This window comes from Hemibagrus wyckioides, linkage group LG18 (genome assembly GCF_019097595.1).
Source record: "Hemibagrus wyckioides isolate EC202008001 linkage group LG18, SWU_Hwy_1.0, whole genome shotgun sequence".
Lineage (NCBI taxonomy): Eukaryota > Metazoa > Chordata > Actinopteri > Siluriformes > Bagridae > Hemibagrus > Hemibagrus wyckioides.
This window is the reverse complement of record NC_080727.1, coordinates 10,750,549-10,768,754: the sequence shown is the minus strand read 5'-3', so window position 1 is coordinate 10,768,754 and position 18,206 is coordinate 10,750,549. Positions and strand designations below refer to the sequence as shown.

Sequence of the window (18,206 nt, the reverse complement as noted above, 5' to 3'; positions counted from 1 at the left end):
TCAGTGAAAGAATATGCTCAAAGATCCACGTACAAAGATGGGATATTAGTTTTGCTTAAGCCTTCAAAAACGCACGCTAAAAATTAAGATTAACTTTAGGTTAACAACAAGTAGAGAATAGGGGGCAGGCTGTGAGTGGTTCAAAGGCAGATTAAACAATAGACCATTCAAAGGGTTTGGAGAGAAGGAAGTGATCAGGAAAAGCAGGGATGATGTCATCATCCTGTGACAGCTCATCACCAGAGGAGTCCTCACACAGAAACACAGTGTAGTGACGTGTAGGGCGCATAAAGCTAGATTCATTGAGAGAAAGAAAGAGAGAAACAGAGACAGACAGATAGACAGACAGTGTGCAGGAACACATATGCACACACAAAATAAGAAGCTAGTTGTTAGTTGTGAATACATCTGAGTGAAACAGACACACACCAACCCTAGAAAGAAAAAAAAACAAAACCAAAGAGAATGCGACGGAGGTAAATATAACAGAAAAAAAAAGTTATTCAAAATTTCATTCAAAATAATTTCTAAATAAAATACATTAATGAGTAAGCTAAAATTTTTATATTAAGGTGAATAACTTGTATGACCACTCTCATATTTATTATTGAAAGACTGTGGAGTTACTAACCAGCATCAGTGTATTCAATGTTCTGCACTACTTCAGTTGATTTTATGGGCTCTGGTCTGAGATTATGCAAGTGACCTGTGTGCTCTTATTGTCCCTAAGGTTATCAGACTTTAACTGAGTATAAGTTGCATGTGAACCCAAAAAATTTAAAAAAAAAAAAAAAAAAAAAAAAAGGAAAATGAATGTTTTCTTCTAAATGAGAAGATGGCAAGCATGTTCGTAAACATCTAATAGAAGTGTAGTATATTGCTGCATGAATACTTATCATTAGAAACACTGAAAATTTGATTCTCACAACCATATGTGGGCTTTGCCTAAACTTTTGCCACAAAGTTGCGATCAAAGGGGGTCTTATTACCCCCTTTCCAAAAAAAAAAAAAAACCAAACAACAAAACATTGTAAATGTGTCATTGTCTTACTGTTCATGACTGCCCTCAAGTTCCATGTTGCTGCGTGGTCTCTTTGCTGCTAGCGGCCTAGGATGGAAAGACTGCACACACACAACATGGAGATATCACACATAGTATATGAAAAATGTTAACATTATACAGAGTTTAAAAATAGATTATACATTCAACAGTCTGGCAAATGACCGTCTGTCCAACAGAGTGAGCATGAGCTGTAGAAAGGAGACCGTCGTGTGCCACAATGATACTGAAATAGGTAACTGCTTTCATATACTTGTCTGAATCTTAAACAAGACAAAAAAAAAACTACATACAGGATTAGAAGTAACTGTTTAATCTATATCTCTGAGAATTCAGTTTCAGCCCTAGTTTAACAAAGTTAGTTAGGTATACAGATTATCTGGAACTGGTTTGTTTTATTCAAGTTTGAACTTAATTTTATTACTGTTTAAAACTGACTTCTTGCCTATGGTTAAATACAAAATGGTGTGTTAGTAAATTGCTGAGATTCAAAGCAAGATTTGTAAACTGCTTTATAGTCTAATGTAGAGCATAAAATTGCTACAGATTTTGCCTTAAGAATTTATGTCTTTTCATGTGGCTTCACATGATTCATTGCACATGATGACATTTGCATTTGTTGTGCTTTACACAATTCCATCAGGTGGAGCATGGAACAACATACTGTAGCTCAACACACAGGAGCTAGGCAGGGTCAGACTACTCTTGGTCATTTATAGGGTTATACATTATTACACTATATATTCAACATAGAATTAATATCATCCTCTGATAGTGATAATTTTTTAATGGCATGGTTAATGTTGGGAATTCAAGGAAACAAACTATTCACAATAAGCAAAAGTAAAATATACATTTATCATCAAATCTTTATTGTTGAACTTGCTGAAATTTACACAAGGAGTAGTATTTATTTTAACATAAAACATTAACTATAATTCTATTTCTGAAGTCTTTTTAGCCTGTTACAAATTGTGCTCTATGACAGTGAACAGAAATGTACAGAAATGAAAAACTCCCAAAGAAATATATGCCGATGCAATGAACTACAGATCTAAAACTATAGATCATGATAAGAGATGGTGGAAGGAGATATAAGTTAATTATTTTTTTTCCCTGAAGTAAAAATGTTTTCAGTTAATACCAATGAAAATATAGTTGCTGTGGAATTTAGAATTTTGTTTACAATATTTTAAAAGTTCATAGTACTTATTAAGCTTTTATTATTTAGATGTATTATGAATTCATCTATACATTATACACATAAAAAATTGATTTAAGATTACCTTCAAAAATAAATAAAAATAGGATGATTTCATATTTCATTTCATTTATAAGTGTATTTGAACTATTAACAGGGGTGGTGGTAGCTCAAGTGGTTAAGGCTCTGGGTCGTTGACCGGAAGATCAGGGTGCAAGCCCCAGCACCGCCAAACTGCCACTGTTGGGCCCTTGAACAAGGCCCCTAACCTACCCTGCTCCAGGGGAGCTGCATTATGGCTGACCCTGCGCTCTCACCCCAACCCCCAAGGATCGGATATGTGAAGAAAGAGTTTCATAGTGCAGTAATGTATGTGATAAGACAACTTAATAAATTACGGGTTTTGCTTAGAACTGTAGAAGTTATCAAGTAGACCTAACCTTTTACTGTTTTTTCATTTGGTTATTTGTGGAAGTTATTTTAAAATAGTTAAAATAGTAGCTATCTATGTTAAAGAAGGTCTAACTAAACATAAAAGCATTCACACTTTTGTGCGACATAATTTATCCCTATCAATATATCTTTGTGTGTTAGAGGGGGGGTAATAAAGTTTTGTTTTATGTATTTATATAATTAATTTATTTTAAGCATTATTTTAAATCTTATTTTAAAAAGTTACTTTTAAAGCAAAAGCTTCAAGGTGTTTAGACTATAACATAGCAACAGTGGCATATATAGCAAACCACCACCATGCTTCTTACCACTGAACATAACGTATCTGTCCACCCTAAAAATTCAGAAGCCAGGAATGGAAGCACTGTGCATCTGCTTGCAGCCATGTTTCCATGAAACAAAACAAATATGACTCTCCTAGTACACCCTCTGGGCCTGAATTAGTGTGCACAACTATCTTATTTCCCATAAGCTTGGCCATATAAAATATTAATACTTAATACTTTGCATTTTCCTTGCATTTAGATTATTGGCTCAAAATCTATAAAGAATGTAAATGTTTCAAATAATGCACTCAGTCAATAATTTAAGGGACTGAACTTTAAGGAAGAAGTGATACAGTACACACAACTATATGTGATAGTCAATATATGTAAATATTTCTCTAATACCACATACGTTGGCACATGCTTAAATTAATAATTTTTTTTTTCATTTTTTATTCAAATTTTATTTAAATTAATTTTTTTTTTAAATTGTCCATTAAAATTATATTTCTAACTAAAATTAAATATAAAAATGTATAATCACAATCATAATAAAGTTATAATCACATTAAATAATTATGACTAAAATAAAACCATCTAAAAGCAATAAAACCAAGCAGGATAAAACAGTCTAAAGTAATGCATCTATCTATGCATCAAGATCAAATTGTATTTTTTATTCATATTAAATTTACTAAATTAATTAATATTACTTCCATAAAATTTATACTAAAAAACTAATACATAAACTGAACTAATTTAAATCAAATTAACATGCCAAACGTATAAATACTATTAATAACTGAAATGTTACTGTTGGCATGTGCATAGTAGGAGTACTGTACAAAAAACTTGAATTAGGCTTATTGAATTAGGTTTAATCTGCTCTGTTCCTTGTAGTGAAACAGTCCTGAGCGAGGTTCACACATCTGCTGGCCAGGATCAAGTAGATATTCGGCAAGAAACAACACCATTTGGCTGCACCATCTCCCATATACATTAATATGACTACATCTGTACTTGAAGGATGTTGGTGTGAAGATACTGTGTATGGTTACATAGAGATAGATAGATTTAAGATTTACAAGTATCCACACATTCCATACACCCATAAAAGTTTTAAACAAAATGTCTTTTGTTAAAAATTGTTCATACTCAGATTATATTATACCTTTTTTCAGATTGTCTGAGAAATCCTTTGACAAAAGAAGAACGTACTGAAATCATTTTCATGACTGGATCAGGAAACTCACAAGGTTGCAATGGACTTTAACAGGAAACATGGCAAGCACATTACACAAGACACTGTTGCCAAACTGAGAGTCAAAGTTGGGAGTTTGGACTTTGTGTGTTTACAAAGAAATGGTAATTATGTAGAGGTTAATTTGCTTTTTTGCTGGTAAGTGTTAGTTTTTCCTCTGTGAACTTTTGTGAAAAAAAAAACACCTCAGCATACAAAAATATTGAACCTTGAGGTGGATGAGCTACAATAGCAGAACAGCACATTGGCTTCTAATCCTGTCAGCCAAGATCAGGAATCTCAGACACAGGCTCACTCAGACTTGAGAGATTAAGGAAAAAGCTGATCTTTTTGAAAAATACACTGATCAGGCATAACATTATGAGCACTGAGAGGTGAAGTGAATAACACTGATTATTTCCTCATCATGGCACCTGTTAGTGGGTGGGATATAATAGGCAGCAAATGAACACTTTGTCCTCAAAGTTGATGTGTTAGAAGCAGGAAAAATGGACAAGCGTAAAGATTTAAGGGAGTTTGACGAAGGATCAGATGACTGGATCAGAGTATCACCAAAACTGCAGCTCTTGTGGGGTGTTCCCGGTCTGCAGTGGTCATCTATCAAAAGTGTTCTTGAAGTCCTGCAAGTCCTTTAAGTCCATAAATAACTTACAGGACTTAAAGAATCTGCTGCTAACATCTTGGTGCCAGATACCACAGCACACCTTCAGGGATCTAGTGGAGTCAATGCCTCAGTGGGTCAGGGCTGTTTTGGCAGCAAACGGGGGACCAACACAATATTAGGCAGGTGGTCATAATGTTATGCCCGATCAGTGTACGGCATTAATGGGACACAAACAAAATGAAATACCTGGGTGTTTCTTAACTAAAGAACTACCACATTTGCCAAAAACTATGACATGTTTAAGAATTAAGGCAGACATGAAAATATGGAAGCTTACTGATGTCTTTTCTCTGAGCTCAAATATTGAAGCAATCAATATTTCTTGCCCACAACTATTATAAATGTGTAAAAAATTGTATGCTACTTATCTTGGACAAGGCCCTGACAGGTATGAAGTACTCCTATAAAATTGTGGGTTTGCTGACCACAAACATCATGTGTAAGAAGGATGATATTAAAAAAAAAAAAAAACCTTTCATGTTGAAATGTCACACTAGTGTTACACTTTGACAGTTTTGCGTTTGCTAATGGGACCAGTTTGTAATAATACGAATGCCTTAAAGGTATGAAATTTAGCCAGAAACACAGGTTGTGGTGAAGTGTCACTTAAGTAGGCTAAAGCTAAATGAGGCTAGGTTAACTGCAGGTAACATGAGATGATTTTTATGCATGTTTCTTTGTATTTTAAGTAAATCCCATGTTTCTTTGTGCATTAAGGAACTCGCATAACCTGAGAGAGTGAGCGAGCTGTCACTGGCAGAGCTTGAAACACAAACAGCATGCAGAGCATGAATGTAAAACTTCAACAGGGTGAAAGCTATAAGCCAGAGTTTTGGGAAAGTGTCAAATTAATACGAGCCTAGAGCCCTGCTGACATTCTGCATGCCTCCCAATTCTTCCTCTTCATACAACCACACTGGTTTCTGTGTTGCTGAACCCTAGGATCTGGGAAGACTCAGATGCCCACCATGAAAGCCTCCCCACTCAGTATGTCCCTCACCAGCCTCGAACAAACCCAAAACCAAGGGCTCCTTAAAACTGTGCCCCAGCTCCAACTTACAACCCATGTTAAGACCAGGAAGTGGTGGGCATTCCAGAAGTTGTGTGGCAGCTGCTGGAGGATGAATGGGCTCTGTGACTCCATGACTGTGAGCAACTGCCATCACAGAAACAGTTGGAGTATTTAAGCATCATGAGGGTGGTGCTGAAACATGTAGGCTGGACACATGAGTAACACTGTTTGGTTGCGAAACAGATCATCATGCTGGTGATGCTGGAGCAATTCATTCATTATTCCAAGAGGAATGGTTCAAGAGTGGGTCAAGGGCCACTGGTCCACATCACTCAGTGAAGCCTTTCACCCGATCACTTGGGGTGGTCCCTGGGGTGGCATCTTTCATTTTTTTCTTCTCATTTTTATTGCCTGGGCATTTGCCTGATGCAAATGTCAACTGCTGGCCACCCCAAAAGTAGCCATTACACTTAAAACATGGTTCCCCTTCAAAAAAAAAATAGTATAGACCTTGTCAGGGCATTAGAAAAGTGCATGCACAGGTTTGTGCTAGTTATTGTGGATTATGCAGTGCAATATCTGGAAGCAGTGCCTCCTTGAACATCTCGACATTTAAATGTTAAAAAAAAAAACTGATTTATGTGATTATGCACAGAGATACTTGAAATTGGGATAATTGGCTTAAACCCTGTTTGCAGTATGCGAGGTCCCTAGTGCTTCCATGGGGTTCTCCCAGTTTGAATTCCTGAATGCGTCTTAAACATTATTAGTTAGAGAAAAATGGAAGTGGGGATCATTAAAAATTAACTTTGGAACCTAACGAACAAAAGAAACACCTTGGGATTGCTATCACAGGAGAATGATACACTATATTGCCAAAAGTATTCGCTCACCTGCCTTGACTCGCATATGAACTTAAGTGACATCCCATTCCTAATCCATAGGGTTCAATATGACGTCTGTCCACCCTTTGCAGCTATAACAGCTTCAACTCTTCTGGGAAGGCTGTCCACAAGGTGTAGGAGTGTGTTTATGGGAATTTTTGAGCATTCTTCCAGAAGCGCATTTGTGAGGTCACACACTGATGTTGGACGAGAAGGCCTGGCTCTCAGTCTCCGCTCTAATTCATCCCAAAGGTGTTCTATCGGGTTGAGGTCAGGACTCTGTGCAGGCCAGTCAAGTTCATCCACACCAGACTCTGTCATCCATGTCTTTATGGACCTTGCTTTGTGCACTGGTGCACAGTCATGTTGGAAGAGGAAGGGGCCAGCTCCAAACTGTTCCCACAAAGTTGGGAGCATGGAATTGTCCAAAATGTCTTGGTATGCTGAAGCATTCAGAGTTCCTTTCACTGGAACTAAGGGGCCAAGCCCAGCTCCTGAAAAACAACCCCACACCATAATCCCCTCTCCACCAAACTTTACACTTGGCACAATGCAGTCAGACAAGTACCGTTCTCCTGGCAACCGCCAAACCCAGACTCGTCCATCAGATTGCCAGATGGAGAAGCGCGATTCGTCACTCCAGAGAACGCGTCTCCACTGCTCTAGAGTCCAGTGGCGGCGTGCTTTACACCACTGCATCCGACGCTTTGCATTGCACTTGGTGATGTATGGCTTGGATGCAGCTGCTCGGCCATGGAAACCCATTCCATGAAGCTCTCTGTGCACTGTTCTTGAGCTAATCTGAAGGCCACATGAAGTTTGGAGGTCTGTAGCGATTGACTCTGCAGAAAGTTGGCGACCTCTTCACACTATGCGCCTCAGCATCCCCTGACCCCGCTCCGTCAGTTTACGTGGCCTACCACTTCGTGGCTGAGTTGCTGTCGTTCCCAAACACTTCCACGTTCTTATAATACAGCTGACAGTTGACTGTGGAATATTTAGGAGCAAGGAAATTTTACGACTGGATTTGTTGCACAGGTGGCATCCTATCACAGTTCCACGCTGGAATTCACTGAACTCCTGAGAGCGACCCATTCTTTCACAAATGTTTGTAAAAACAGTCTGCATGCCTAGGTGCTTGATTTTATACACCTGTGGCCATGGAAGTGATTGGAACACCTGATTCTGATTATTTGGATGGGTGAGCGAATACTTTTGGCAATATAGTGTACGTCAGGCTTGGGAATGTTTGTCCTGACTGTATATTGGGAGCTTGGCTATGAGGACTCCCACCAGAGGATAATGTCCTCATTTTACTACTCACAAAGATCTCTAAATTATTTGCGAATTGGCAAGGTCACTCACCTAGTTGTGGAAGTCAATTATGATGTCAGGAGAACTGATAAGAGGTGATGCACTAGAAAGGCACAACCTCAGTCTCCTTAAACCATGAGGACAGGATGATGCTTCCAAAGAGGGAGGAGCTGGGAGGCGCCAGAGGTGCCCTTTAAGAAGTGTTTATGCTTGCTGTGCTTGAGATGGGAATACTTTGGTGTCTTGGTGCCCAGAACAGATGGGCTGGTTCTGTTCTGTGTATACATTAGATAATTCAATGCCATACACTGATAAACTGCTGGATCATCAGGTGTGGCTTGCTATTAGTTGATACTGGCTTTAACAAAAAGGTATTGCCAGTTTCCCTTGACTCCAGTATCTCAAGAAAGTGACCTTTTCCCACTCTGTTTGGGTTAGACCAGAGGTAGGCAAGTTCGGTCCTAGAGAGCCGCAATCCTGCAGAGTTCATCTCTGTTTAACTAGCAAAAATTGGTACACCTCAATGAATGTGTTATTAGAAAAAATAAAATAAAAATGTAATTAACAGGAATTCACCAGCAGTCTAATCATAACAAAGTTGGCTAAATCAGTGCTTCCCAAAGTACCCTGGGGTGCTATGACAACTGGCTAGGGGTGCCAAAAATCTCATAGCATATATTTTTTTTAAAAATATCAAAACACCAACATATGGACATGTCCAAATGAAAATAAGTAAGCGAAAAAACACTGATATATTTCATACATTTTTGAAGTTTAAATATTTATATACCGCCAATTGGACCGTTCGAGAATCGCCCCGCCCGCTCCGCTCAGCTCCTCCCTTTGTACTGGTGCGTGCTAAATTTTATGTTTCATGCAATGATTGACAGGATAGGGCGAAGATGGATAAATTTATAAGTTTAAACAAAAGAAAAGCAGAAATGTCATAGCCCAGAAGACCGATGGACATCAAACTGGAACCACTACCACCCAAAAAAAATAAAATCAGGCAGTACAGTGAAAGCTACCTGCCTTACGGTTTTACATGGATCGGAGATGCTAGCTGTCCCACATCTAAATGCCTTGTCTTCAGGGAAAAGCTATCAAATGCAGCGATGGTACAGAGTAAGCTGAAGAGACATTTAGACATAAAACACCACGGTTTTGTCCAGCAAAGCATAGATCACTTCAAGTGACTAAAAGCACAAAATGTTAAACAGAACCAACAAGAAAATTGTAGGTGTAATGATAGGGGAGGACACTGTCAAAGAAATCAACAAAATACCGTTATCTGCCCACACGATTAAATGTCACATTGATGACATGGCTGCTGATATAGAAACACAACAAACTGGAAAACTAAATAAAAGTGGCAAATTTGCACTCCAAATTGATGATTCTACAGATTGCAGTGAACGTGGTCTCAACTGGGGCATGTGTCATAGTATTTTCAAAGACAGAGCAGCGTTTATGACTGGAAAAGTAAAAGGCCTGGCAACTATGGGCAAGAACCAAAACTGCATGCTGCACTACGAAGCACTCATTGCAAAAGCAATGCCCCCAGACATGACTGTAGCATTAGAACAAGCTGTCAAAATTGTGAACTACATTAAGTCACGACCTTTGAAGTCCTGTTTGTTTACCATACTGTGCAATGAAATGGGGTCTGAGCATCCGAGTCTGCTGATGCTGTTTGATATGTAATGTAATTATTTAAGCCACATTCTACTGTAAAATAATGTTTCCACATTAATTAGTATGCCATAAAATACATTTAAGGCTCCACTGAAAATTATTAAAATAACATAACATAATAATAGGGGGAAAAGGTTATACCCAGTAAACTCCAGCAGCTACTTTGCCAGCTCTCACCTTGAAATCTCTGTGCTTATAGTGTAGCTAGTATCTGGCTAGTAACTTTCAAACTGAAACAGGAAAAATGTATCATACCAATTGGCTAATTCTGTTTCTCCCAATAATATGGAATTAAACAAATAGATGCATTCATAAAAAACCCTTTTATTTATAATTAATATAATGAATGGTATTACCTAATAGTGCACACACCAATAGTTTCCACTAGCCTTTCTTTTTTAGAACAATTTTCTTGTTCAATTTCTTTTACTTCATTGTTTATTATACTATTTTCTACTGGCCATAACAGGAGAGAGTGTGAATGATGTAATAGGCAGACAACCACTCAGCTCACACACACAAACAGACAGACACACAAACAGACAGACACACACAGACACAAACACAAACACAGACAAAGACACAGACACACACACACACAGACACACACACAGAGGAGTCTGAATTTGAACAGGCTGAAAGCCATGATGCTGCTCCCTTTTCTGTTGGTTTGTCTTTTTTCATAAGCTTTGGAAAATGTGTTGAAAACAGAGGTATAAATAAAGGCATGCCCAGAACTCTGTTAAAATTCCACCTGCCTCTCGAGTCTTCCTCTGCACTTAAATGTTGTCAACAGAAAGTCCAGCCTACCTGTCCAAAGTGCACTGTAATTGGTCGTCTCTGTTCCCAGGTGTGTGCTTCCTTTCTTTGTGTGGACACTGAATGGGTGGAGGTAGAGTCCTCTCTTGAGATGCTGTTCTCTGCCATCTCCTGCAAAAGGTCATAGGGTCATACATGTCTTTATGGCATATATGAATGTGTGTGTGCATGTGTTTCCGTCAAATACGTGGGTATACTTTTTGCTTAAGACGACTCTTCACTTCTTTGATACCCATCTTCGCATGGTCTTTTGCCTGCAAAAGACAGACAGCAGTATGATATAGAAATATGGAAAAAATGATCAAAACTAACTAAGCAGGTAATTGAATTCCAGTACAAGCCTAAATAAGGCATCATACAATACTTAAAAATTAACATATGACATGTATCCTGAAAGTAAAATCTATTAGAATGAAGCTAGTGACTTCTTTACTGGATAACTACACATTTGGCTTAAACTCAGTCTATCATAACCTGAAAAGAAACTTTAAATATATATGGCGATAAACTGTCTACAGATGCAGAACATCTACAGCTACCAAAAATGACACATTAAATATAAACATAATAAAATCATTATATATTGTAAAAATACTTTGTGTTTTAGAATTGCATGTAAATAATAATATGAACCTAGTGCAGATCATATATACTTTCATAAATAATAGACTTACAAACTTGTAGACAGTCTTCATAGCAGGGTTTGCTTTTGTCTTCACAGTGTTAAAGATGGCTCCACCACCTTTCTGTGAAGGAAATGCAAGGTTTTTAATCATGCTGATACAGAACATGTAAGACATGCAAAAACACGTACACCAACCTTAAATGTGAGAAGCCATTGATGGTATACTTTATCACTACCTGTATAAAACAAGATAGAATATATATATTATACATTTATATATACAGTATCTCACAAAAGTGAGTACACCCCTCACATTTTTGTAAATATCTTATTATACCTTTTCATGTGACAACACTGAAGAAATGACATAGAAATATAAATTTGCTGTCCCCTCAAAATAACTCAACACACAGCCATTAATGTCTAAACCGTTGGCAACAAAAGTGAGTACACCCCTAAGTGGAAATGTCCAAATTGGGCCCAAAGTGTCAATATTTTGTGTGGCCACCATTATTTTCCAGCACTGCCTCATGTACCCTCTTGGTACATGAAGTTCAACAGAACTTCACAGGATGCCACTGGAGTCCTCCTCCACTCCTCCATGATGACATCACAGAGTTGGTGGATGTTAGAGACCTTGCGCTCCCCCACCTTAGGGTTTAGGTCTGGAGACATGCTTGGCCAGTCCAATACCTTTACCCTCAGCTTCTTTAGCAAGGCAGTGGTCGTCTTGGAGGTGTGTTTGGGCTCGTTATCATGTTGGAATACTGCCCTGTGGCCCAGTCTCTGAAGGGAGGGGATCATGCTCTGCTTCAGTATGTCACAGTACATGTTGGCATTCATGGTTCCCTCAATGAACTGTAGCTCCCCATTGCCGGCAGCACTCATGCAGGCCCAGACCATGACACTCCCACCACCATGCTTGACTGTAGGCAAGACACACTTGTCTTTGTACTCCTCACCTGGTTGCCGCCACACACGCTTGACACCATCTGAACCAAATAAGTTTATCTTGATCTCATCGGACCACAGGACATGGTTCTGGCCATGTCCTTAGTCTGCTTATCTTCAGCAAACTGTATGCGGGCTTTCTTGTGCATCATCTTTAGTAGAGGCTTCCTTCTGGGACGACAGCCATGCAGACCAATTTGATGCAGTGTGTGGCGTATGGTCTGAGCACTGACAAGCTGACCCCCCACCCCTTCAACCTCTGCAGCAATGCTGGCAGCACTCATACATCTATTTCAACAAAAGACAACCTCCAGATACACTACCAGTCAAAAGTTTGGACACAACTTTTAATTCAGTGTTTTTTGTTTAGGGATTTATTTTCTACATTCTTGAACAATACTGGAGATTTCAAAACTATGAAATAATACACATGGACTTAAGTAATCCATATGTAATGACAACAAAAAACAGTCAGTTGTTATTTTAAGACATGAAGGTCAGGTGTTCTGGAATAGTTCTTGCAAGAACAGTATTGTCAAGTGCATTTGCAAAACCCATCAAGCCCCATGATGAAACTGGCTCACATGAAGACCATCCCAGTAAAGCAAGACCAAAATTTATCTCTGCTGCAGAGGAGAAGTTCATTTAGAGTTACCAGCCTCAGAAATCACCAATTAACAACACCTCAGATTAGAGCCGTTATGAAGGCTTTACAGAGCATCAGTAGCAGACATATCTCAATATCAACTGTTCAAATGAGATTATTGTGTATTTCGGCCGCCTTCGGCATTGTTTTACAATGTAGAGAGAAATAAACATCAGGAAAGACCATGGAATTAGAAGGTGTGTCCAAGCTTTTGACTGGTAGTGTATGACACTGAGCACGTGCACTCAACTTCTTTGGTGGACCATGGCGAGGCCTGTTCTGAGTGGAACCTGTCCTGTAAAACCGCTGAATGGTCTTGCCCACCATGCTGCAGCTCAGTTTCAGGGACTTGGCAATCTTCTTATAGTCTAGGCCATCTTTATGTAGAGCAACAATTCTTTTTTTTCAGATCTTCAGAGAGTTCTTTGCCATGAGGTGCCATGTTGAACTTCCAGTGACCAGTATGAGAAAGTGTGAGAGCGATAACACCAAATTTAACACACCTGCTCCCCATTCATACCTGAGACCTTGTAACAATAACGAGTCACATGACACCAGGGAGGGTAAATGGCTAATTGGGCCCAATTTGGACCGCCCACTTAGGGGTGCACTCACTTTTGTTGCCAACGGTTTAGATATTAATGGGTGTTTGTTGAGTTATTTTGAGGGGACAGCAAATTTACACTGTTATACAGGCTGTATATTCACTACTTTACATTGTAGCAGAGTTGTGTCATTTCTTCAGTGTTGTCAGATGAAAAGATATAATCAGATATTTACAAAAATGTGAGGGGTGTACTCACTTTTGTGAGATACTGTATATATCTCAAAGCCATTATTCACAGACCATGCTTAAAGAGCTGCCATTGGTGCCTTTTCAAGTCTTCCTAATGTATCTAATGGGCTTAATGGTAGGATTCACATTTAATAATGATAATAATAATAAATCTGTGTGTATTTTAAAATATCCTCACCAGCATATTCTCCCATATTAATCTCCTCCTCAAAAACATCATTGAAGCCTTCACCAGAGTTCAGTAATTCCAAACGTCCATCTATAAACTAAGCATTTTATTAGCACATAGAAACTTAGAAATATACATAGTATGTACAACTGTATGTACATTGTATTTGCATACTTGTTTAAAGAGCTGAAGCTGTGTGGCATTCTGGAGAAACTGTCTCATTGTGTTAGATCTGTGTGTGATGAATGCATCCTCATTGAATGTTATTGGCTCATCCTGAAAACAAAAAATATATGGGGTCATGTGTATACATATATAAATATACACACACACACACACAACACAGCACCCTCCACAATTATTGGCACCCTTGGTTAAGATGTGTTCTTAGGCTTATAATAAATTATATTATTCACACTGAAAATTGTACAAAAAACCTAAACTTTAAACTGTTTTTTTAAAAGTGAATTAAAAAAAAATACAAAAAAAATCCATTACTAAAAAATAACAGTTTTTAATTGAAGCATTTTTGTAATTTTTACTGTAGTTTTTAAAGTTGATCAGAGTATCCAGAAACTTTTGTTTCTCTGGGGTACAAATATGGCATGACACAAAGGCCTATTTCTCGTATCCACATGGGAAAGACAAGAGAACACCCAATTCAAGTAAGGCAGATGTGTGTTGACCTTCATAAGTCAGGCAATGGCTACAAGAAAATAGCCACTCACCTAAACTTGCCCAAATCTACAGTCAGACGAATCATTAAGAAGTTTAAAACAACTGGAACAGTGACAAACAAGGCTGGACGAGGACCCAAGTTTATCTTAGTACAGTGAGGAGGATGGTAAGAGAAGTAAAAAAAAAAAAAAATCTCCAAAGCTCACTGTTAGAGAACTGCATCAAAGAGTGGCATCTTGGGGTCACAAAGTCTCCATAACAACCATCAGACGCTATCTACATTCCAACAAGCTGTTTGGGAGGAATGCAAGGAAAAAGCCTTTTCTCACCTACAATCATGAACGTAAACATCTGGAGTTTGCTAAGGGGTACTGGGACTTCAACTGGGACCGTGTGCTTTGGTTAGATGAGACTAAGCTTTTGGTCAACAAACACTCTAAGTGGGTCTGGCGTAAAACAAAAGATGAGTATGCGTAAAAGTACCTCATGCCCACTGTGAAGTATGGTGGAGGATCTGTGATGCCGTGGGCCTGTTTCTCTTCCAAAGACCCTGGGAACCTTGTTAGAGTGCATGGCATCATGAACTATAATATATATAATAATTGTACTTCAATTAAAGGATAGATTTTTCTTTTTTTTTGCATTGTGGTTTTATATTGTTTAAAAAAATGAATTTATTAGAAGCCTAAGAACACATCTTAACCAGGAGTGCCAATAATTGTGGAGGGCGCTGTATATAATAAAATAATTTCATTTCATTTCATTGTCTGTACCGCTTATCCGATATATCATCGGGTCACGGGGAGCCTGTGCCTATCTCAGGCATCAAGGCTTGATACACCATGGATGGAGTGCCAAACCAACCCAGGGCACACACACACACATTCACTCACACACACTACGGGCAATTTAGAGATTTCAATCAGCCTAGAAGCATGTCTTTGAACTGTGGGAGGAAACCGGATCGCCCGGAGGAAACCCACCAAGCACGGGGAGAACATGCAAACTCCACACACACAGTGACCGGGAGCGAGACTCGAACCCCGGACGCTGGAGGTGCGAGGCAAACGTGCTAAACACTAAGCCACCGTGCCACCTAATAAATTTATATAATATATAATTTTTAAAATAATATACAGCTCTGGAAAAAAAATAAAGAGACCACTGCAAAATAATCAGTTTCTTATGTTTTTTTCTTACAGGTACATGTATTGGTGAGATGAACAGTTTTGTTTCATTTTTTTGTGAACTCCTGACAATATTTTTCCTAAATTCAAAATATAACTATTGTTATTTAGAGTGTATATTTAGGAAATGACAAGACATCAAAATAACCCAAGATCATGCAGTATTTGCAGAGCTTTAATAACTCAAATAAAACACAAATAAAAAATGCAAATAATTTGTAACATTAAGAAATCAGTATTTGGTGGAATAACCCTGATTTGCATGTGTTTTGGCTCCATGCTCTCCACCAGTTTTTCACATTGCTGTTGGGGAACTTTATACCACTCAAGCAGCTCAGCTTTGCTTGATGGTTTGTGACCATCCATCTTCCTCTTGATGACATTCCAGAGGTTTTCAATAGGCATAACAATAGTAATGAAGGTGACAAAATATTGCATTCCTAGTTGTGTGTGTGAGTGTGTGCATATGATCAACCCAGCATTACTAACAAGACAATCCTAAAGGTAAACAGAAGGTTACATGCTAATAGCATAAATACTAAAACATTTGAGTTTGAGGCTGAATGGAGAGAGAGAGAGAGAGAGAGAGAGAGACAGAGAGAGAGAGAGTGAAGAAAAGAAATAACAAATAATACATTTTCTAAGAGAAAAATGATGACAATCTAAGCTGTTCTTAGCTAAATACATGTATCTATATATTTATCAGCTCTACCTCTACTACCATATTTCTTCAAGTACTCAGTTTGGTCAGCTGAAGTTATTTTCTCAGTTCACAATCTGCTAATTTACGAACTCTACTGTAGATTTAGGTAGCACTAGCGTTTGTGTTTTACCGGTTCTATGCGTAGAGCACTCCTGTAGCTTCCAAACAGTGCGGCCTGTGATTTCAAGAAAGCTCTAGCTGCCCCATCTCCCATTGTAGTAGATACTTTTTTCAGACGATTCTTCAGAGCCGATACCTTCAAAATACACACACAGTATATGCAAGGGTTTCTAATTATTTAATTATTTAAAATTAATACAAGATCTATTTAAATTTCTAAAATTAATGTAAGGAAGCAAGTGTATGTGCTTGTGTATTCTCTCACCACATCATTAGGAAGGTTCTGTAGATCATCAAATGGAGTCTCTAACGTGTTACTATCCACATTTAGAATTACAACATCATCTAAAGCCATTACCCGCACCCTCTGCAAAAACACACACATACGCAAATTCCATTTTATGAATGACTGGAAGTTAAGGCACCTTTGCTCTAGTTTATTCAGGTTGTTTGTTGACTGCAAATTGAAGTGCCACAGATTCTCAAATTATTTTATTGTAAATATATTTATTGAGTCATGAGTAGAGCTTTGTGATAGTCTTTACAAATCATTACAGCAACCCTTACTAAAAGAAGCATGTCTACAGCATCCAGATAAGATTATCCGAGTAAGCAAAACATTGAGTATTAAGGCTTTCTGTTTTCTGAACATGTCACCATATTTCTCAATAAATATATTTGATTAAGATAAGATGCTATTGACATGAAATTTTCACAAGAAGTTGGTAACAACCCATGAAATCCACACATGCAAAGAAATCAAACTGTCTCCAGGTAACAGTGATGCAAGTTTTGGGCTGCATTTCTGCAAATGGACTTGGAAATTTGGTAAGGATTAATGGTATCGTCAATGCTGAGGCAGATATTTATCCATCATGCAATACCATCAGGTAGGTAGCCCCAAATTTATTCAGGAAAACAAACCCAAACATACAGCTAATGTCATTAAGAACTATCTTCAGCATCGAGAAGAACAATGAGTCCTGGAAGTGATGCATGGTGAGTTCCTTCAAAAACTGTGTGCAAGTGTACCTAGAAGAATTGAAGCTGTTTTGCAGGCAAAGCTTGGTCACACCAAATATTGATATGATTTGAATTTCTCTTCTGTTCATTTACGATTTTGATGGCATTCTAAAATTTTGCACAATACTGTAAAAATAGCTTTATTTTAATTATTTTGATGGAGCAGGCCATAACTGACTTGTACCAAATTAGCATCCCCCCAGTCTCTTCCCTGTGTAACTTCAGCGAGTCTGCTGTAGGATGATAGTTTTTGATTTCTGAGATGAAGTCATCATTTTTGCTCATGAGTCAGAATGTAGATGGTAGATATAATTATTGTTTTGTTTGTTGATCAGGTTTTAGATTTGGTAGAATTATTTAGTAGATTTATTTGGTAGATTTGGTTTTGTCAGGATTGTAGGTGTGAGCAAATCAAGTTGAGCATCTGATGAATGCCTCTCTGGATGTTGTTGGGGCTTGTGCCGGTGTGGGAATCCTACTTACTATCCACGTATAGCTGAAGCTGACGGATGAGATGACTATGTCTATGACCTTGTCTATTACCGTGATATCCTTTGATTTGTCCTTGACATTCTTTCTCTTCTGTTCTGATAATGATTCGCCAAGCCCAAAACTTCGTAATGAACTTGTCAAACCATCAGTAAATGTGTAAACCACCAAGTCTGTTTTCTGCTGATGT

The 18,206-nt window shown here is 38.2% G+C and overlaps 1 protein-coding gene across 2 annotated transcripts in view; it reads right to left on the bottom strand.

The window, feature by feature from the left end:
- Positions 1-18,206, bottom strand: part of dennd1a (DENN/MADD domain containing 1A) — a 46,575-nt gene that overhangs the window by 5,738 nt on the left and 22,631 nt on the right. Inside the window, exons 12-21 of one of the 2 annotated variants that reach the window (XM_058415926.1) lie at positions 16,770-16,871; positions 16,515-16,640; positions 13,991-14,092; positions 13,826-13,913; positions 11,450-11,490; positions 11,304-11,375; positions 10,827-10,883; positions 10,621-10,740; positions 1,052-1,122; positions 165-293 (exon numbers count right to left, since the gene is read on the bottom strand). In XM_058415926.1, coding sequence (XP_058271909.1) covers positions 165-293; positions 1,052-1,122; positions 10,621-10,740; positions 10,827-10,883; positions 11,304-11,375; positions 11,450-11,490; positions 13,826-13,913; positions 13,991-14,092; positions 16,515-16,640; positions 16,770-16,871 — 908 coding nt within the window. The remainder of the gene's footprint in view (positions 1-164; positions 294-1,051; positions 1,123-10,620; positions 10,741-10,826; positions 10,884-11,303; positions 11,376-11,449; positions 11,491-13,825; positions 13,914-13,990; positions 14,093-16,514; positions 16,641-16,769; positions 16,872-18,206) is intronic. The other variant, XM_058415927.1, reaches the window with a different exon arrangement.